General features: G+C 39.9%; 1 protein-coding gene across 1 annotated transcript in view; it reads right to left on the minus strand.

The window, feature by feature from the left end:
• The window catches only part of shq1 (SHQ1, H/ACA ribonucleoprotein assembly factor), a 138,167-nt gene that overhangs the window by 25,703 nt on the left and 90,114 nt on the right, over nt 1-22,350 (minus strand). The window contains exon 11 of the mRNA XM_059944336.1: nt 15,707-15,827. Coding sequence (XP_059800319.1) covers nt 15,707-15,827 — 121 coding nt within the window. The remainder of the gene's footprint in view (nt 1-15,706; nt 15,828-22,350) is intronic.

The following is a 22,350-nucleotide window of genomic DNA, read 5'->3' on the forward strand; positions in this document are numbered from 1 at the left end:
GTCGAGGGAACACATGCCAGTCCTCATTGTGGGATCAGCAGTGGAAAGGGTGAGTAGTTTCCAGATCCTGGGTGTCGACATGACTGAGGAACAATCCTGGACCCAACAAAGAAGGCACGCAGCAGCTATATTTCATCAGGCATTTGAGGAGACTTGGCTCTCACAAATTTCTACAGATGTACTGCGGACAGCATTCTAACCAGTTGCATCACCGCCTGGTATGGAGGGGCCACTGCACAGGATCGGAAAAGGCTGTGAAGTTGAAAACTCCATCGTGGGCACACTGTCAGAAGGCGATGCCTCAAAAAGGAAGCATCCATCATTACGGACATCCTTCACCCAGGACACGCCTCTTCTTATTGCTACCTTCAAGGAGGAGGTTCAGAAGCCTCTAAATACACACACTCAGCATTTCAGGAAAAGCTTCCTCTCCTCCACCATCAGATTTCTGAATGGACAATGAATCCATGAAGACTACCTCACTACTTTTTCCCTTTCTTTTGGCACTACTTATTTCATTTAAAATTTTTATATAGTATATATATATAGTACTGCGCAGAATATATAGCTAGGGTGCCCCAAGACTTTTGTACAGTACTGTACTTGTCAATTTGGAACGGAGAGTGAGCTTCTAAATCTGGCAGGAGAAAAGGATATTGGGAATGGCATGGGTTGAGTGCTGGGGGGGGGTGCGTGGGACAGGTGGCAGTGCCATGGGGTGGCGCGGGTATAGCTGGGGCACCAAGCAAGGTCATCGTATTCCAGACAATTATAGAATGTCTCTCTGGCATTTGCCCCTCCCTCCTCTCTCCCTTTCCCAACCAAGATTGCCCTCACCCCACCCCCTTCCCACTCTCAATCCACAACAGAGACCCACAGCAGAATCAGGTTTTTCATCACTCATGTCATAAAATTTGTTTTTGTTTGCACCAGCAGTACAGTGCAATATCATAAAATTACCAAAGTACTGTGCAAATGCTTTAGGCATCCTAGATATATATCTGTGCCTAAGACTTTTACACAGTGCTGTATAATTCTTACTGTAAATGAGTTTTTTATTGTTATGTGTGGCAATGTACACCTCAAAACAACACATTTCACTACGTATGCCAGTGATATTAAACCTGATTCTGAATGCAAAAATTCAAGCTCTAGAATTTCAGCCCAGGCAATGCTTGGAGCGCGAAACGGAACTCAGAAGAAGTCTACTTAGCAAGAAAGTTCTACCTATAGAAACAAGCACTCGATGTGTCATCAGTACGGTATGTGATGAAAAATGCACAACATTGCTCAGGATTGTACTGCTAAGTTCGTATTGCTTAAAGTCAACTTTGGAGTGAAAAGAAAATCTCAGTGGTTATTTTGGAAAGCAACACCTTAGATTAAAGCCAACTTTCAATAAAAGTAGTTGAGCAGTTTATTTCAACATTAAGCAGTGTTTACTTAGCCTGCTATAATTTACCTGTCACTTAAATAACATGGCACAACTACAATTAGTCCTTGATTATTTAGGAAGCTTCATGATGGCCTGGACAATGAACAAGTTGGCTATACTCCAGAGAGTGGAGTTACAACATCGTAAAATAAAAGATCAGATTTCAGTGGTTAATCTGTCAGATGACAAAGGCAGCCACAACAGATCTGCAAAAGCACTGTATTTACACACACACTGGAATAAAGTCAATTTCACCGAAGCAACTGAGCGATAAATGATGAAGCTCAAGAAAATGAATAGAACTGGGAAATAACCTCTTTTAATCAGTAATCACTCACATGTTTATTCCTCCCTTCTGGCTGCTCCACACTAAAAGTTACTGATTGCGGATTAATCAATCAATGGATCACTTTTTGTAGCTACACTTCCACAAGATCAATTTGTACTGGACTTCAGTAAGTTTTAGACCTGTACAATCAAAGTTACATATACTGGCAGCTCCCAAAAGTTCCATTTGCATTTATATTACAAATAATAATTTCCCCATAAATTAAAACTTCTTAACTAGACAGCGAGGTAACGCTGCTATAAATCAGGCACACATCATTAAAACTTGAACTGAAGTGGGAGGGCCTTGTTCTTCCAGGATGTCTGAGATAAGGGGAACGTTATTCATATCAGCTGAAGTGTGTTGTACCTCTTACTCCACTGAATTTATTTGTAGCCCGACCAAGCAGACACTAAGCTAACCTTGGCAGCAGTGCTCCCAGCAACCACCAATCCCAAATTGCCTTTCAGCACGGAAGATCATTACACACTTCAGAGCCTAAGCCTTAATTAAACATCAAGATAAAGTGTCTCACTTTCAAACACTGATTACGTTTCAGTTGCTTGTTGATGCTGAGATGGGGTAGGGAAGGGGAAGGACGGAGAGAAGGAAGCTGGAGAAATGGAAGGAAAACTTCACATTGAGATTTAAAGGAAAAACTATGAAAGATCTTTGGTCTGGGACCAGAACTTGCTTGTAAACAGTGAAGGTTTTGTGTGTTTAACCTGCAATCCCATCACTACATGCCACGCACTTCCACTATCCCCAAGTAAGCACCGAAAACTTTGAAATGCAGATGCTGGAACCCTGGTGGAAACACTCCATCTGTTGAAAGAGAAACAGTACTTCCAAGACCAAGGATCTTCATCAGAACCAAGTAAGCATTAACTTGCTCACGACTCCGAAAGAAGTCTTATAACAGGATGGTGAAGTTCTGTTGGCCATTTCCGAATTGTATTCATCACTGAGTCCTGTTATGGAGCAAGAATTTGCTGTTGGATCTGATAGCATGACAAGTCCATCATTTGAAAGGGAAGAAATGACTGGAGAAGTAGAACATGATTGGCAATTTAGAATTAAAATGAGTTGGTATAATTCGTTCACTTTCAAAAGTGATTCAGTGTACTAAGTGATTTACCTTAAGCAATGTTTAAATTGTTCATTTGATTTCAGCAGCATTTGAATGTCTTCAAGAAAAAAAAGGGCACTGAATACCAATACCAAAACCTCATCCCAACTGTGAAGCATGGCAGAAGGAGCATCATGGTTTAGGGCTGCTTTGCTGCCTCAGGGCCTGGACAACTTGCAATCGTTGAGGGAACAATGAATTCAAAATTGTATTAAGACATTTTACAGGAGAATGTCAAGGTAGTACACCACTTCCTTAAACTTAATAGAAGTTGGATGATGCAACAAGACAATGATCTGAAACACACAAGGATAAATCAAGAACAGATTGGTTTAAAAAAGTAAATTAGTGTTTTGGAATGGCCAAGACAGAGTCCAGACCACAACCTATCTGAGATGTTATGGCATGACCTTATGAGGACTGTTCATACAAGATATCCCAGAAATAATGATGAACCAAAACAGTTTTGTATGGAAAAATGGTCTAAAATTCCTCCTTGCATTGGGCAACTCTGATCAGCAGCTACAGAAAGCGTTCAGTGGAGGTTATTGCAACTAGAGGAGGTTCTACCAGTTATAAATACAAGGATTCACATACTTTTTCCAGCCTGGACAGTGAATGATTAAAGAGTTGTTCAATAAAGACACAAAAAGTACTACTGTTAGTGTGTTACTAGTTTAGGCTGATTGCATGTTTATTATTGTGACTTAGATGAAGATCAGACCACATTTTATGAGTAATTAAAGCAGAAAAATAGGCAGTTGCAAAAGGCTGAGAAACCTTTCTTGCAACTGTGTATCAGCAGTCCATCCAATGTGACTAAATTTATCATTACAGGAAGGATAACACCTTGGTTGGAGAGATTCAAACAAAGAATAGGGTGAAATGAGCATGGTCTTGAAAGTTACCAACATTTTCAAGAACTTTGGAGAGGAATGGCAAGTTAAAAGTGGGAAAAAGGTCAGTAAAAATGTTTTATTTCGTTTCAGCTCTGTCATGATTGATCATGTTTTTGAAGATGGACATAATAGACCCATTCCATTGGTTTCAGCATGGAAATCAAGATGACTGAGAGTACTGTGTTCCCAAATAGTAATGAAAATACAAATCTGCAGGATTATTGTGAGGAAGTGGGCTAATGGCAAGATAACTGGGACTTGTTTCTATGCAGCAGTTACTGTGGAAAAACAGTAAAACAGATTATGGCAAAAACTCAGAGTCACAATTAGATAAGATGATAAAAATACAGAAATAGAATCTGGAGTAGACTATTCAGTCCCTCCATCTGATCTTGTACCTCAGTGCTACTTTCCAGTACTAACTTCAGAATTACTGTCAAAAATTATATTCTTATCTGTATGAATACACAGTGACAAAGTCTCTACAAACTCAGGAAGAAGTGCTGAGTTTCACTTTCTTCTTTATTTAACTTCACATCAAAGCCTTTCTGCACTTTACTCATTCTAAAACTCTACAAAAGCACTAACAAGATTGTAACCAGCTTTAATTAACAGCTCTTACTCTAGATTTGCATGGGTAAAACCGAAGAAGCAAACACCTGCATTTGAAATCTGAAGAACAGCAGATTTACTTGCAATACGTCACAACATCTGTTAGCTCTAAAAACATTTTCAGCACAGCCAATATCTGTTCCATCTGTTCGCACCTGTTTAAGGACACGTTACTTGCTGGATTCAGCAAATTAGCACACCAATCAAGTAATGCTTTGGAATACTAAATATGACATTAGTTGCAATATGGAAGCTGTGGTGAAAAACTGTCAGGCTTTATGACTCTCACTCAAAGGCATGGAAAGCTATTGACCAGAGATTATGGGAAGATAATAAAAGATGAGGAGCCCATTACAAAGATTCCACAATGGGCACATTTACAACTGATCCATAAAACAATTTGAAGTAAAGGAGGGTGGGTGTCTTAATGGTGAAAGAACAAAGCTAAAGATAGGTGCTGTAACATGAAAATATTCCTCAGTTGTCATAACTTGTACCTCACATTTCATAGTACTACAGTAAAGGACAAAAAGAACTTTAAACTCACAGCACATCCCAATAATAATAATCAGGACTACAACATGACTGCTGATAAATGAACATCTATTCATGTAGAACAGACAATTAACCTATATTTTAATAAATAACCGGACATGCTATTCAAGCCCAACACATAATCAGGTCCAGGACATGCTTCTACTTGGATAAAAGCAGCCATTCCCATCCTTGCCACTGTCCATCTGTTGGTGAAATCCTCACTCCAGGCTCTTCCTCAGTTCTGGTGAAAGGGTTCAGAGCTAAAACCCCATCTCTGTTCCCTTCCCATAGATATTGGCCAATGATGTATGCGTTTGCCTGCCCAAACTTCATGAACAACAGCTTATGAATAAATCTCTTCCCTCTCTCCAATTATCCATGTTCTATTCACTGCTCACCTTTGCCTTTGGTAACCAACACTGGAAAGTTTAATGTTCTGATTACACTCCAACCTCTCCATGGCTTTGCCAATCCTCATTTAGTAACCTCCTCAACTCCGACACTCCCAGTCACTCTTCATTCCTGGCTTCAGCTCCTTGTCAACCCTACCCCTCCTCCTTCCCAGCACTATGAACCATGCCTTCTGCAATGACGATCCCATCCCCTGGAACTCCCTCTTGTCATCCCCTTGTATCTCCGCTTTAAGAGCCACTTAAGCAACACTTACCACTCCTCCTCTTCCCCAGCTCTTGCTTGGTTATCTACTTAATATTTGTTAGGTCAGCTTGCCTTTGGTCCTGTGTCCATTACCTTTTTCAGCTTCATTGAAACACCTACAGTGTTCCTTTATCCAACACTGCTACAGCACAAGTGTGTCATTGCTGGTGCACTTACACAGTAAGCTTGAATTATCCACCTCTGCAAGAAAGGTGACTTTTTAAGCTAGATAATGTATTCACAACATAAAAACAATGCTAGTTGTGTTAAAATAAAAAAAATCATGTGCCACAAATCTGAAATGAAAACAGGAAATGCTGGAAACACACAGATCAGATAGCATCTGTGGAGGGTTTCAGGTCCGAGACTTCCTCACCAGAATTGGGATGAGAGAGAAAACACATTAGTGCTCAGAAGCACAGAAGCCAGGGAGAGGATGGATAGAACAAAAGGAATTGTCCGACAGGGTATGACCAAATGGGTTAATGTGGTAGTTAGGAGGGCAACTGGACACTTCATCAAGTGCATTAGAACCTGCTACTTCATCCGTCTGTGGTTTTCGCTATTTCTCTGCAGTCATTCATGTAGTCTGACCTGTTAGTTGTCCCATAAACTTATCATTAGCACAATTTTACAGAGAAAGTAAGTGTAATGTCCTCCTCCACATTTGCCACGTGGCTTTCTCTTCTTAGAAGCTGGACTTCAAAGCATGAAGGCACATAAACATTGTTTAATTTCTGTCCTATTTTCTAACTTCCCTTGATAATTCCTCCTGCCTTAAAGTATGAGACTTTAACTTCTGTTGATGCTATAATTTTTATGCAATATTTTACAGTCTGAATTTATTTCTGCTAGCCTACACTTGCTTCTAGTTTCCCTTTCCTTATCAACATTTGGCTTCTTGTTTGGCTGAGTTCTGAAAAGTTCCTAATCCGTCAGCTGACTATTTTTTGGCAACAATCCAAAATTATCTCATCTCCTGCCATATTTAACATCTCTTGATAATGATAGCAGTCCAACAAGTGTATCAGATACAATTCCCAGACATGCTATGTTTTAACCTCCCCAAAACTGGAATGGGAGAGATGCAACTAAAAGATAGCGCCAGCGAACAAAAATTCCTTGGGCGACATCTTTCAGATAACAAATCTCTGCAATTATTTAGCTTTTTCTGCACCTACTGCTTGTTCTTTTCATCTTGTGTTAGGGAAAATGTGTTAGGGAAAATGTTGGAGCCTGTGATGTGCAGCTTGGAACTCGATCAAAGGATGGTGGATGTTATGCTGTGTCTGGAGAGCTGCGGCGTGGAAAAGACCAGATATGAGGTGCAGGCTCATGAATGACACCATCTTGAAGTGGTGAGGGAGACTGAAAAATCGAGGTGAACATGGAAGAGGTTAGTAATTGCTCCTAGTGGGGTACACTGGGCAGAAGTCAGTCAGCAGCTGGATTGGTGTGCTTGGACCTGGGTCAGCAGTCACTCTTTACGGAAGGAACGAGTTCATGCGGCTACTCTGATCGTATGCTTCCGATAATCTGAGATTTGTGTGATTGTTGGACTGTATGTTATATTGGTTTCCTTCAAATTTTTGCTGTTTTCTTTCTTGTGGCTGACTGGCCGGTAGGTAATCTGTTGAAGTTTTGTGTGTAAGAGAGGAGGCTAGGGGTTTTGATGCTACACTCGCTGTTCTTTTCTGCGGGTGAGGGGGGGGGGGGGGTCAGGGATTGTTACTGTTTTTCTTTGCAAGTGAGGAGGTCGGGGACTGTTTTTTTCTGTGGGGAGAGGGAAGTTGATGTCTTTTCCTTCATCAACTCCATAGTCTTTCTGTACTTTGTGGCTCTCTGGAGAAGACAGATATCTGAATGTGAACAAAGCAAAAGAGATGGTTCTTGACTTCAGGAGGGCACGGAGCAACCACTCCCTGCTCAACATTGACGGCTCCTCAGTAGAGATCGTTAACAGCACCAAATTTCTTGGTGTTCACCTGGCGGAGAATCTCACCTGGTCCCACAACACCAGCTCCATAGCAAAGAAAGCCCAGCAGTGTCTCTACTTTCTGCAAAGGCTGAGGAAAGTCCATCTCCCACCCCCCATCCTCATCACATTCTACAGGGGTTGTATTGAGAGTATCCTGAGCAGCTGCATCACTGCCTGTTCGGAAATTGCACCACCTTGGATCGCAAGACCCTGCAGCGGATAGTGAGGTCAGCTGAGAAGATCATCAGGGTCTCTCTTCCCGCCATTACCGACATTTACACTACATGCTGTATCCGCAAGGCAAACAGCATTATGAAGGACCCCACACACCCCTCATACAAACTCTTCTCCCTCCTGCCATCTGGGAAAAGGCACTGAAGCATTCAGGCTCTCACGACCAGACTACGTAACAGTTTCTTCCCCCAAGCCATCAGACTCCTCAATACCCAGAGACTGGACTGACACCAACTTACTGTTTTCACGTAGTTCAGTTTAGTTTTTTTGTACTGTTTCAAGTAGCACCATGGCCCTGAAAAACATTGTCTAATTTTTACTGTGTACTCTACCAGCAGTTATGGTCAAAATGACAATAAAAAGTGACTTGATTTGACTTGACAAATATCAGAGTTGTATTGTACATGCATACTTTGGCAAAAAGAAAGGGCTTATTTTGAGGGATGCTTGAGGTTTTAGGTCAAGAGTCTGAATCAAGAATGAGAGTATAGAAAGGAAATGGCCATGTAAAGGATTGAGAGGGAGGAGCAAAGCATTGGCTGATAGACAATGGGTGGAACTACGTGAGGAAGAGGGATGATGGACAGATGAAACCAGGTGGGGAGAGGTCCAGTTGAAAGACTGTGGGTGGAGGGTGATGGATGATGAGTAAAAACAGACAAAGGGGAGCCAGAGATTAGGTGGTAATAGAAAGTGGAACCAGAGAAGGAAGAAATGGTGGGCAGATAGAACCAGTTGGGGCAGAAGAGGGGAAACCCACTAGGAGAAGTATGTGAGTGCTAAGCTGTTGAAATAATGTGGGTTAGGGGAAAGAAACTGGACTAACATTAGGCTGGGGGAAGGGGAGTGTTGGTTAAAAACGGGAGGGAGGTATAAGAGAACTTGAGAGGATCTGAAGGGACAGACAACAATCGGTGTGAGGTGATTTACTGGAATCTGTTCTAGGCAAGGCTGATCTGCAACTGTCCTGAACTTGTTGGCCTAGAATTTTAACAAAAAAATATTTTTGCAGCTTTATGGTGTTGGGAGTTTGCTCGGGAATGCAATGAAGTCACAGCAGGTATCTCTTGGAAGAAATTTAATTCACTGGCGGCCTCTACTGTCAGCAGATAGAAATTGAACCATTATGCTTCCTTTATTGCAGACAACCTATCATTGATTAGACATTTGAGAACCAGCCCATCTTTTCCAAATAACCACTGGATCCTGATTGGTGTGGTGCACCTCCTCAAGTTTAATGATCCCTCTAGCTAGAATACGTGAATTACTTTTTATTGGGAAATTAGGCAATGATCCAGAAATATTTTGCAGCTTCCAAAAAGTGTTGATTTAATAATAGTTTTGGGAGTGACTTGTTATATTGACAAAACTACTGACCCAATCAGCAACCTGATAATTAATCCATGGTCTATCTCAAAGCTAATTATTTTCAGCCCATTTTAATGATGGATACTTGTAACCTCGCACTGTATTTTGTCACAATTCAACTGGAGAAATCATTAAACTTCCACTCTAGGGAAATCACCTTATTCCCTCTTCATATCAGCGTTTCACCATGCTCCACCGCCCAATCCTATTTACTCCAGAGGTTTTTTTTGCCCCCAATAACTGCAGATAAAGCTATCAAAACTAAGCTGCATCTCAGCAAAGTCTGCTTCAGGAATAACATTGCTTTTATCCTTCACAAGAATAACATTGATAAAAAAAAAGCCAGTAAAAGGCAAATACAACACCATTACACATTTGCAATCTCAGCCTTTCCCAACAGTAAATAACTGTGTCAACAGTCGATGCACCTTGTTTTCTTAGGACTGACTTATTGCAGCTTTCAAGTCCAATGTGATACAAAGGTGAAATATTTCCTTTTTTAAATAAATGATAAGTCAAGCTGAAGAGATACCAGAGAATGGGTATTGGCGACCAAGAGCCCTGTTAGCACAGACTAGATTATTTTCTTCCATGAACTGAGCAGCTTGTTGATTTATATGCAACAGACTCAAGTGAGCATTTCCACCAATCAATAGTGATTTATTCTACCAGATGCGCTTTCAGTTAACTGATGTGTACAGTGGAAAGGAGCTTCCAATTCTCAAACACCCCAGCCCTCACCTACATCAATACCATGGATCAAAATGTAATTATGGATCGCCAGTTTACAGATGTTCATAGGCAGTGTAAATTTCTAGGAACATACTTGTCATGAGATCCTAAAACAAAACAATTTTTAATGTTGCAGAGACACATGAAAAGCACTCAGAGGTATTTTTCTGAATAAGTTAAGCAGTGTTCATTTAAAGCTATGAAAATATTGCACATATCACTCTTTCCTACTTCATATGAATGATTAAAACTCCTCTCAATATATTGGCGTTCAATATATGAATTTCTACTATAAAACCACTGACTCTTTGGGCACAGCCTCAAACTAACAAGCTACTTTTTTAAAAACCATGTCAAACAGTGCCTCACTTGCCTATCTGTTTCTGAGACGAGGACCATCTGTAGCAGGTCTCTCAAGGCACTGGAAAATACCACAAAAGGCATCTTTGCAAAACTGCAAATCCAGTGAAAGGATAATGGAACCAATGTTAGAGCTGTGCTTCAGATCCACCTCCGCAGCAGGGCAGTCATAATTACCATCAGTTGGTTCCATGTGCAAGGCCCAGTTCAATACTCCCAGAGTTTGGTTGTGGGAAGAAATTATTAAGGCAAAAAGCAAACAAGCATACGTTCACAGCTTCTTTGAAGTGCAAGTTCCCCAGTGACCTCTTGCCCATGTCTACTCAAAGTGCAAGAGCAACTTTCAGGCTGGTGTTGAGAATTTCAAGGCTGTGCATTGGGAATATGCAGAAGCCTTGTTTAAAAGGTGGAAAGAGCCCCCAACAACCTGCCTCGGCAGCCGCTTCCTGTTCCATATCAGAGTCTGTGGTTCCCACAAGGTCTTCATCAGCCACTTCACAACCTCAGAATCAGTGTGGAAGCAAGTCACCCTTGATCCTGAAGATTTGCCTGAGAAGAAAACTCTCTGTGCAAAGGAATAACTGTACAAACACTGCTCTAATACATCTTGTTCTGCTTTTGCAATTTGCAAAATTGCATTCATCAATATATTTACCATAAATGCTTCCATTTTTGTAAATCAAGGAGTAGGTAAACTTCCTACTTTGAAACGCAGTGCCTTAGGAAATGTAGCAGTTAATTTGCATACAGCTCACACACTTAGTATTAATTACGGTTATATCTGGGGATAACTGGAAAGTAAAACAAAACAACAGATGCTGGTTAAGTGAAATATATTCAAAGAATGCTGGAAATACCCAGCAGGTTAAGTGGCATCCATGGAGGAAGAAACAGGGAATATATTTTAAGGTAATTTTACACAAGAACGGATAACAAAAATCAAAGGGTGAATTCTTTTATCCCCCAGAAATGCCAAAGGTGAAAAACTGATGCCCAAATTTCCCACAGTGGACAGCGTAAGCAGATGGAGAGGGGAAGGGAAACAATGTTCTGCTTTGACGCAATGAATGCCATTTTTGTGCTTAACCATGAGGGCAAGCAGGGTTTCTACTTTACATATCTTTCACAAGATGGCCTCTGTCACAGAACTGCATTCCAGCAGTGTTGCGGGGAAATGCCAGCCTGTACTTTCCTGCTCAAGACTCTCGCACGAGACTTAAACTTGAAAGCCTCAGACTTCGACAGCAGAGCTACCAACTGAGCTGCAGCTATCACTTGTTTGACATGCACATCTTGGCAACCAACAGATTCTCAGTTATTTTCCAACATTCTCCTAAATAGTACTTCTGTCAGTATGTGATGGCTATGCCAGTCACTTTTAAATCTCCATCGTATTCACAATTCCTGAAAAGAATATCAGTTAAGCTAGTACCCGTGACCATGGATCTTATCCACATAATGGGAATTACGTGCTTAACTCCGTTAATTCTAGTTAACAAATTTCGCTCATACTTTGGAGTAATAACATAAAAGGCAATCAAACTGGCATTCAAAATACAGGCAACAACACACACAAAATGCTGGTGGAACACAGCAGGCCAGACAGCATCTATAGGGAGCAGCGCTGTCGATGCGGGTCTATGTTGAGTTTCTTCATGAGCGACATGGACAAGGAAATGCATTTCAAACATTTTGCATTTCGGCAGGTGGATTTGACGATTTGGTTCATCTATTTTGCATCGAAGTACAGATATGGTGGAGAAGAAGCGACCGGAATGCGTAGGAGCAAATATGATGCTACCAAGCGGACCAATCACAGTTGTTGCAGTCTGCATCGCCGCAACACGAGTACCTTTTCTGGAGAGGTGCACATCACCCTACGGCGTCGATGCGACGCACAAGTATAAATCTGCCTTGACTGGTGCTCATCCCACTCTTTAACAAGGTGTGCTTAGTTAGGGGAAAACAGTGCAAACATTCATTCTTTGGGATCTCAGATGTTAGAAACATAGTCAAGACACTCTTGGGAATTTCAGGCAAATTAGTTATCAAACGCAAAAGCTTGCAGACTATGTTCTCTAGAGACACGTGGGAAGAGAAAAACATGTAAACAACCCTACTTGCCATATTATTTAGTTGTTAAAACGGAACTACCAGATTAAATTGACTAATTAAAATTTGATGCCTTTTCTTGACATATCTGTCAAAACTGGATCACCTGTTATGATCATGCTTCTTGATAAAATATTCAGCTTGGCTGGTTAAATAAATAATTGGAAAAGTGCTTCATGCTTTCAGAAATTAAGTTGGTATGGACTCAGGCTGCTTGGCAATAGTCACCCCATCTTGACCGCCTCATCATGCTGCCAGTGTCACCATCCAGAAATTCTCAAGTAGTTTTGTGCTCTCTAACCCCAGTTATTCCATACATGTGTCACATCCCAGGATCATTTCCATAGCAAGTATCCCTAATCTAACTGAAAAATGCCACATCTTCCTTGCCATCCAACTGTGTGTTCAGGACTTTAAATAATGCATTTTCAGGAAGCAGATGGAAGTGCAGAATAATGATTACGTGAGAATTTTGCAGAACTTAGAACTATGCAGTTCGATCTTTAAGGCTAAAGTAAGCATTAATTTTCTATACCAAGAGAAACAAGGCGCAAACATCATTAATCTTGTCAAAATAATGAGCAATTAATGTACATCGTTACTGCTTTCCTGGTATTTCAAGTTCAAGTTTAATTTTAATTGTTATTCAACCATACGTGAATATCCATGAATTAAGCCAAACAAAATGTTATTCTGGGGACAAGGTACAAAACACAATACTAACAGTCATACACAGCACACATAGCACATATAAGGCAGCAATAAAACACAGTCCCACAAAAAAAATATAGTCCAAGACCCAAGTCTGCAGCTGAACCCAATACATTTGCGTTTGCCAAGCAAGCATCAGAGGACAGTACCGACTTCAACACCTCCCCCCGGGTGGCTGCAAACACATAACATAGCAGCTCGTAACCAAGCCCTTGCCACAACCTAGACCACGCAGCTCCCCCAGTGTCCGCCAATAAACCAGTGGATTGGACTTGCAGCTTTCCACATTAACAATATCTAACAGAGCCTCATGATCACAAGAACAGCGACTAAGGCGATCACTCACTGTTAGACTGCACACTCTTCTGTGCACCAACTCTGACTGTCCGATGCAAGCAGCACGTGATCCACACCAAGTCCAACTCCTTCAGTTTCTCCACCTATGAGCAACTCATTGAGAGGGTAGACCTGCAGTACTCTGAGTTCTTAATGTGCAGCAGGGTCTTGCGATCGTAAAAAAATGTTTAAAAAGGACAATAATAATACCTTTGGTTTATCAACCTACCCTCTGAAATCTTCAACAATATTACTATTGGGTGTCCTCTAGCAGTACAATAAGAAGGGAAGAATTTCTGTGTCTTTGAGAGAGAGAGAGCAAGAGTAGCTAGATAATCAACTTGAGCCAATGTGGCATCCAGAAAGCGAATGTGGATAAGATATACCCAGAAATGTTCATTTCACAAATGAGAAGCTAGCTCAAGTGTGAGACTCCCAGGGAACAACATTGGGAATTATTAACAGGAATCAAAGATAAGGCAGATAGTTGAGTTTGCATGTCTTTACAAACTCAGCAAACTTCCTGAAAAAAATTGATGGGCAAGTTTATAGTACATGGGAAAACTTCTGAGATCACTATCAAGAGGGACAAGGTTTTGGAAAAACTGAGATAAATCACCATGCTCCAATGCCCAACACATGAAGGTTTTAAATTAGCAGCTGTGAAGGTAGGTTGAAGTTTTCAAGACTTAGTGAGCTCCAAGAAGATACAAGCAGATTAGGAGAACAGGACGTGTGATCCCATGGATCAAGGGAAGAAGACAAAAAAAAGACAAAAAAGGTAACAGTAAGCCTTTTGGCTTAGTATCTGTTGTCAGCAAGATGTCGACCTCTATAATCAAGGGAGCGATAGCTGGTAATTTAGAGAAGCTTAATATAATCAAACCAAGTTAGCATGCTTTTGTGACAGGTAAATCATGATTGATGATTTCGTTAAATGTTTTTTGAGAATGTATTCACAGAAAGGAATCTGTACATAGGTGCACATTTTTTTTTAAATTCAGGAAGCATAAGAGGAGGAAGAGTGCACGATATAAAAAAGGTGGGATGGCATGTCGTGATAGTATCAGCACTCTGCAACTGGATATAGATAGGCTAAGTGAGCAGGTGAAAACAAACTGCCACTGGACAGAAACAAAACTAGACTAACTTAAAGTTGTGGCTGCAATAAGTCAGAAGCAAAATTCTCAGTGCCAAGTGATCCATCAAGTCAACTCCTCTTCATCATCACTTGGCACCAAGACTATATTTTATTATATGTAGAAGGCACACTGCAGAACCAAACTCAATTTTGTTCGATAGCAACTCCCAAAATGATGGCACATGCTACCTGGAAAGCAAATGTGTAGGAGTCACCATCTTCAAAGCTTTTACTGTTTCATTTATTCTTACTTGGAAATAAATCTCAGATCCTTCACATTCTTTGGTCAAAATACTGGAACAAGCATTGGAACTCCACAAAGTTCATTTCTCAACTTCTTACAGAAAGTTAGGAAAAGGCAATGAATGTCCCTGGCTGTACCAAGAATTTATGAATAAATTTAAACATTACTGATACTAACCACAATGCAATAAAACCTGTGCTTTGCATTGTTTTATATTTTGCATACAGCCGTTTCCTGGTTCTTGGAATAATTTAACCTCCTCTTGACCTTTTCATCCTCATTGTAAGGCTCTAAGGTATTTCGGTGCATAATCACACCCCAGTATATGGACAGCAACTGAAACTGGAGGCTGCTTGCATAGACTTTACATATGGGTTTCCAAAGCGGTCACTTTTGTCTCAGTTTCCTTTCTCTAACAATCTGACAACCTGTATGAAACCTTTGACTGTTGTCTAGTTACTTGTGATGCTTTCAGTTTTATTTCAGGACCTTTGCATCATTATACATATGAAGCTCAAAATGACAGTTTCCAGCGCTGGTGTTGCATGAAAACATTGTGCAGCCAAGAGAACAGGTCAAAATTTCTGACAGGATTTCAAGCCAGCAGTAAATTGACATCAAGAAGAAAAGGCAACTGGAACAGAATTTCAACATAGAGAACTGGATGATGGTATTTTAAAAATCCCAGATAAAATAACACAACAAAAAAATCTAAGATGACATATATTATCAGGCACTTAACATTTCCTTATACATATTTAACTAGGTCTCTAACTCAATGAGATATCATCATATGTGTAAAATGGAGTAGGGTGGAGGGGGCTGCCTGATAGAATCATCTTTGCAGTTTGTTGTGATAACCCAGTTGCACATGTCTTAATTACAATACTTACTTCACTTTCTGGATCCAAATGCAGTAGTCTGTGATGTAAAGATCATTGAAGAGATACGCAGGGTCACTTTCCCTGAAGATTTTGTGGATGGCCAGCAAACATTTCAAAACAGCAGACTTACCTAATGTAAAAGAGAACACAAATGCTTTCAGAAAACCGTACATAAATCTGCTATTTTCATTAACATTTACATAGTACAATGTAACTTGCATCTCAGTCAGTTGTACTATAAAACAATATTCATTACTGAAGCCTAATACAGAAACCCTGAATGGTTTAATAAATGGAAGTCATGGAATCTGTCATACTGACATGAATATGGCAGAAGAATGAGAAAAGCATTTTGTTTCATCTTCACTGCAAAGGAAAGATAACATCCCAGATATAGTTGTAAATTGGGAGTTGGAAGGGAGGGAAGGAGGAACTCAGAAATTTACAATCACAAAGGAAGGAGCACTGTGCAAGTTGTTGGAGCTGCGGCTCACAAGTATCCAGGTCCTAATGGACTTCATCATAGGAACTTAAAAAGGCTGGTAAGAAAGTCAACACGTTGCTTTTAATTTTCCAAAATTCCCTAGGATTGGGAAAAGTTCTTTTAAATTCGAAAATAGCAAATGTAGAACCTTTATTCACAGAAAAAGAATGAAAATGGGAGAAGCTAATTAACTTAACATCTGCTTTTAAGAAAATGTGAGATGCTGTTATTAGACATTATAGCAAAGCGCTTTGATATTCAAAGTAATCATGCAAAATCAGTATGGTCGGTGAAAGGAAAATGCGACTGACAAATATCACTTGGAGTTTGTTGTGCTGTGGATAACAGGGAGGGTGCAGGTGAACATTCCACATTTAGATAAAGGCATTTGATAAGGTGCTTCATCATTAGTTATAGTGGAAAAATAAATGCTTGTTGTGCAGACATATTTTCACAATGTTCATGGGTTTAAAGCAGTTCTGAGGTTTACCAAACTAATACTTAGAACAGGTGAGTTATGAGAAAAGGTTGGACATGCCAGGCTTTTATCCCCTGGAGTTTATGACAGTGGGGGGGTGCTTGATTGAAAACACAAAACTGAGGCAATGAAAGAGTGAGTGTGGAGATCATTTAAAACAAATGATCACCTGTTAACCACAGAGGTTCCTTACGATATTCACATTTTCTTTATCGGGGCAGTGGAACCAATGACTTGAATATTTTTAAGACAGAAGACGACAGAATTTTAATAACAAGAGGGCGAAAGGTTACTGAGAAGACAAGAATGTGGATTTGCAGTTAAATTAGATCTGCTAGGATCTTATTAAATGATAGAAGTCAAGTGGGATATTCTTACACTTAATTCATATATTCTTTGAATTTAAGAATCTTATAAATGGAATGAACTGCCATGCACGATGAACAGTGACCTACTATGTACCTGAAAATGTATAAAATAATTATATTGGGAAGTAATGAAAGTCATTTGCCGGCCACTTATAGTATTTCTTTCAAATTGTTAAATACTTTTATTTTCATGTATTTCAGGCACTTGGTATACTAACTTGTACCTTTCTTTCCTTGCTGCCTTACTGAAACCTTCATTAACCAGTTAATAAGTATCATTAGCTCTGACATGTTTCAAGTATCTCCTTGGAATTATTGGGCACAGAAAGGGGATGTTGAGGGTCAGATCATAAATCACCATTCCTTAGAGAAAACAAGCTGAAAATGCTGAAAACAACTTCAACATAATTCTTCATCGTCAAAAGATCACTTCCCAAGGAATAGACTCAAAATTCTCAGCAAATGCATACAATTACATATACTATGAAGTTATAGTTGTAAAGCATCCAAGGTTTACTTTAATCTGGCATGTCCAAAGGCTGCATATGAATAAATAGCTAATGGCTAAACTTTATTCTGATTCTTTACATCTTTCTACCTTCACATCAGACTCACTGAAATGTACATATTCCTATGCAATATTGAAAACTATCAATCTGAGCTAATTGAATGCTTCCTGCCAGAATGTTCCCTGATTAAGGCCATTGGATAAGTATGAGAACTCTGGTGGATATACCAAGGTCATTGAAGGAGGTCACATTTCGGCTAAATTGAAATAAGTTACAGAATGACTAGGTAATAAAAGTGATTTAATGCCACTTGGAGGTGTGAGTTTGATCAGTTGACTCTGGGAGTGAAGGCAGTGGGGTTTCAAGTGGAAAGCTACTAAAAAATTAATTGTAAAGTGCTTGTTGCTCATGAAGAACACTGTCATGATCTCAGTGGAAAAGGATTCCTGGAGACTTATCAATTAACATATCAATCAATAAAGATCTTTCTGTAATATATTTAGCATTCCCGCCTGAAAAATGTTTCTGCAAATGTTACCTCTGGCCAGATTTGGTCAGTGTGAATTGAAAATAAAATGAAATATATACATCTGTAGCACGTCCTCAATACTTCATGATTTACAAATTTAATAATTTCTGAAGCGTAGTTTTTGTTGTACAGATGAAAAACAAAAAAGAATGTCTCTCATAGTCTCTTACTTCCACAAAATATTTTAAAAGTATTAAAGGTTAACCATATCTTTAAAACATTTTAAAGCTAATTAAAGTAAAAAAAATACTTGAAATAATTAAATGAATTTAATTACTTCAAAAACCGCTAACCTTCGTTCTTTATCTGGATTCCCCATTGAAAAACGGCAAGCTGTCACCACTCCATGGGGATTCTGCTGTCGGAACACATTCAGACTGACAGCAATGAAAACCACACACTGAGTTCAAGACTTCCACGTACACTGAATCATTTTTAAGGGCTTTGGCATGTGTAATTCTGGTCCTCCCACAAAACTCCTGATTTCCAACACTATGAACTTTTCAGTTACATTATAATCAAAATTTGCCAGTACTTTCGAAGATAGAACAATACAGCGAAGTACAGGCCCTTCGGCCCACAACGCTGTGTCGGCCCTTAAACCCTGCCTCCCATATAACCCTCCACCTTAAATTCCTCCATATAACTGTCTAGTAGTCTCTTAAATTTCACTAGTGTATCTGCCTCCACCACTGACTCAGGCAGTGCATGCCACGCACCAACCACTCTCTTGAGTAAAAAATCTTCCTGTAATATCCCCCTTGAACTTCCACCCCTCACCTCTTGTATTGAGCAACGGTGCCCTGGGGAAGAGGTGCTGGCTGTCCACTCTATCTATTCCTCTTAATATCTTGTATACCTCTATCATGTCTCCTCTCATCCTCCTTTTCTCCAGAGAGTAAAGTCCTAGCTCCCTTAATCTCTGATTGTAACGCACACTCTCTAAACCAGGCAGCAGCCTGGTATATCTCCTCTGTACCATTTACAATGCTTCCACATCCTTCCTATAGTGAGGCAACCAGAACTGGACACAGTACTCCAAGTGTGGCCTAACCACAGTTTTACACAGCTGCATCATTACCCCGTGACTCTTAAACTCCATCCTTCGACTTATGAAAGCTAACACTCCATAAGCTTCCTTAACTACCCTGTTTACCTGTGAGGCAACTTTCAGGGATCTATGGATATGCACCCCCAGATCCCTCTGCTCCTCCACAATACCAAGAATCCTGCCATTTACTTTGTACTCTGCCTTGGAGTTTGTCCTTCCAAAGTGTACCACCTCACACTTCTCCAGGTTGAACTTCATCTGCCACTTCTCAGCCTACTTCTGCATCCTATTAATGTCTTTCTGCAATCTTCAACAATCCTCTACATTATCCACAACACCACCAACCTTTGTGTCATCTGCAAACTTGCCAACCCACCCTTCCACCCCCACATCCAGGTCATTAATACTTTAGTTAAAATTTATTCTGTCCATCTCACAAAATTAATTTTTTGCTGCTGCATGTTGCTAGTCTCTGGTTGTCATAAAACTTCAAGTGTTTGTGTATTCAAACCTTGCTTCAGTGCTGATCCCCCACACCAGACAAAATCTTCAAGAGGTATTTGGATGGAATGTTGTACTGATGGGCAAGACATTGAACTGAGGCTTCCTCGAGCTTCTGGCTCAAAGGAAGGTGAAGAACACGTTTATCTCAAGTGAGATTTCTCCTTTGCAACACTTCTGATAATAATCCATTTCAGTAGGTTATCATGTATTTGAAAGCTGCACACAAAATATTACCTTAAAAAAAAACTCATTATAATCATATCCTTCAGTGCATCCAGTGTACCGAGATAAATTGTCAAAATGATCAACGTTCTTATTACTAAAAGAATAGGGCATTCATAATTTATTATTAACATGGACAATCTATCAGGAAATTTAGAGAATGATGACAAATATGAAGAGTTTCAAAACTTCAGCTCAATTTGTTTTGCTTCCTGATTTGCTTTGGACTAAAGGCAGCGGCCTTAGCCATCCATTACTTGCTCGATATTCATAATAATTGGCCACTAAACTCATCATTGTGAGTTAAAGATTATAAATAAGCCTTTTTGTATATTGTGATAATTGTTAAAGCAAAGCCAATTAATCTCTTGAGCTCAGTTAGGACAACTCTCTTGTCAAGAGATTTACCTTTCTTTCATACATTTCCAAGTTTCCTATCTCTCTAATCCAATCACCATCTGTACCAAATTTCACTCTAATTCATCCATCAACGATTGTTCCAATTCACTTTTTAAACAGACTTGAAGCTCACTGTTAAGGGAAGATTTCGTTCTTCCAACAATTCATTGATTTACCCATTGCTCTCTTACATCAGATTTGACCGTAAACCTCTGAGTGAATTCTTCTTGAGCAGAATGTTTCAGGGCAGCCATGTATTGCCTACATCAGAAAAATATGAGATCTATCTCAAAATAACTTGTGCGGTGGGCATGAGTCACAGCCCATTTTAACACAAATCCCTGGTACATTTTCCAGGGATTTGAACACAGGATCAGATGGACAATTCCTACTCAGGGAACTCGATTGTGATTTTTATTTATATTGATAAGTTCTTTGCATTTCTTTTGTTGGTAAGTAATATCTGCAGTGGATGTAAAGCTCTGCTGAGCTAGCTGATGATAGTTGTACCACTATTAAGCTTTAGAAGCCTCTCTTTACAGCCCTGTGCCATGGAGGGGAAACAAACCTAGCTTCCCACTCATTCATCACGATCTGGTTTACTCTTGCTGGAAGTGATGCGACTGTGGAGTTCAAGTCAAGTTACATGCTGCGATACCTGCATGAACTAAGTATCTGTCACAAGGGCTCCTGCGTGAAAAATGGGCGGTAAAACTGACGATCAGCATCATAAGGTTAAGTAGAACTGAGGTTCAGTATCTTCATTGTTCTCAATAAATCTCCAACAAAACAAAATAAAGCAATGTTTTGGTGATTACTTTTCCTAAGCACAAAAAAGGCAGAAGTGCATTCAGCTTTCTAGCACAGGAATATACAGTAGAAAACTTTCTAATACATAAATAATGCTAAAGGTGTATGTGTAAAACTACAGAAGCAGAGTTCATTCAACAGATCACACATACAAATTAACTGTAGGCTTGTGAAATGCCACAGTTGCTTTGACTCTTCAGGAAAACAAGATCATGCACATTTCATTTCAATTTTCACAAGGTCCAGGTAGAGCTCACACTTTTAAATACACAAAATGCAAGTCACAGACAGTTCTGAGCTGCAACACACATCAATATATTGTCCTGTCCTGCTCCAAGAGGATCTAACTTGGCAAAAAAAAAGAACATTCATTTCAGAATCCACCTCAGAAGCATAATTACTGTTATTTCCAATAGTCAGACAACTATCATAGACATTTTAACAGTTAGGAAATGACATCATGGCCATCTACTCTGCAGAGACCAAATTCTATGTTATCCTTGGCTTCAGGGCTTTATCAATTGTTAGACAGTTGTTCAATGGAAATGCCTTTATTTTCCTTTAATTAGTGACAGTTTGAGGAATGGTTTCAACATCCTTTTCAATTGTTGTAATGTGGAGCACTTTTCTTCAATGCTAATTGAAAATACCTCAGCCCACCAGTTCAAATCAGTTTCTTTGCAGCTGTGTATAACTCCAACTATAATCCAGTTCATAGTATATTTGCATCACTGTTGTGTCATTTCTGACTATGTAGTTTCCTGGCCCAAATAAATGAGGACATACGTGAGTGAACTGGCAGTCATTTTAAAAGTGGCATGAGCACCGCATTGGAAATATAAGTCAGTTAACTAAACACTTGAAACAGAAAGCTTTTGTCATTTCGAGCATTGTCAATTCACAAATTATCTGAGTGACTGCCACTGCCCCCCCCAAACCTACCCCACCCCACCTACCCAACAGGCCTTAAAAGTTAACCATCAATGTGTTTTTAGCACATTGGTTGGCTGTCTGTCAGTGGGTACAGTCTTTCACCCTCATCACATTCTACAGGGGTTGTATTGAGAGTATCCTGAGCAGCTGCATCACTGACTGGTTCGGAAATTGCACCATCTTGGATTGCAAGACCCTGCAGCGGATAGTGAGGTCAGCTGAGAAGATCATCAGGGTCTCTCTTCCCACCATCACAGACATTTACACTACACGCTGCATCCGCAAAGGAAACAGCATTATGAAGGAGCCTGTGCACCCCTCATACAATCTCTTCTCCCTCCTGCCGTCTGGGAAAAGGCTCTGAAG

This window comes from Hypanus sabinus, chromosome 19, assembly GCF_030144855.1.
Source record: "Hypanus sabinus isolate sHypSab1 chromosome 19, sHypSab1.hap1, whole genome shotgun sequence".
Classification (NCBI taxonomy): domain Eukaryota; kingdom Metazoa; phylum Chordata; class Chondrichthyes; order Myliobatiformes; family Dasyatidae; genus Hypanus; species Hypanus sabinus.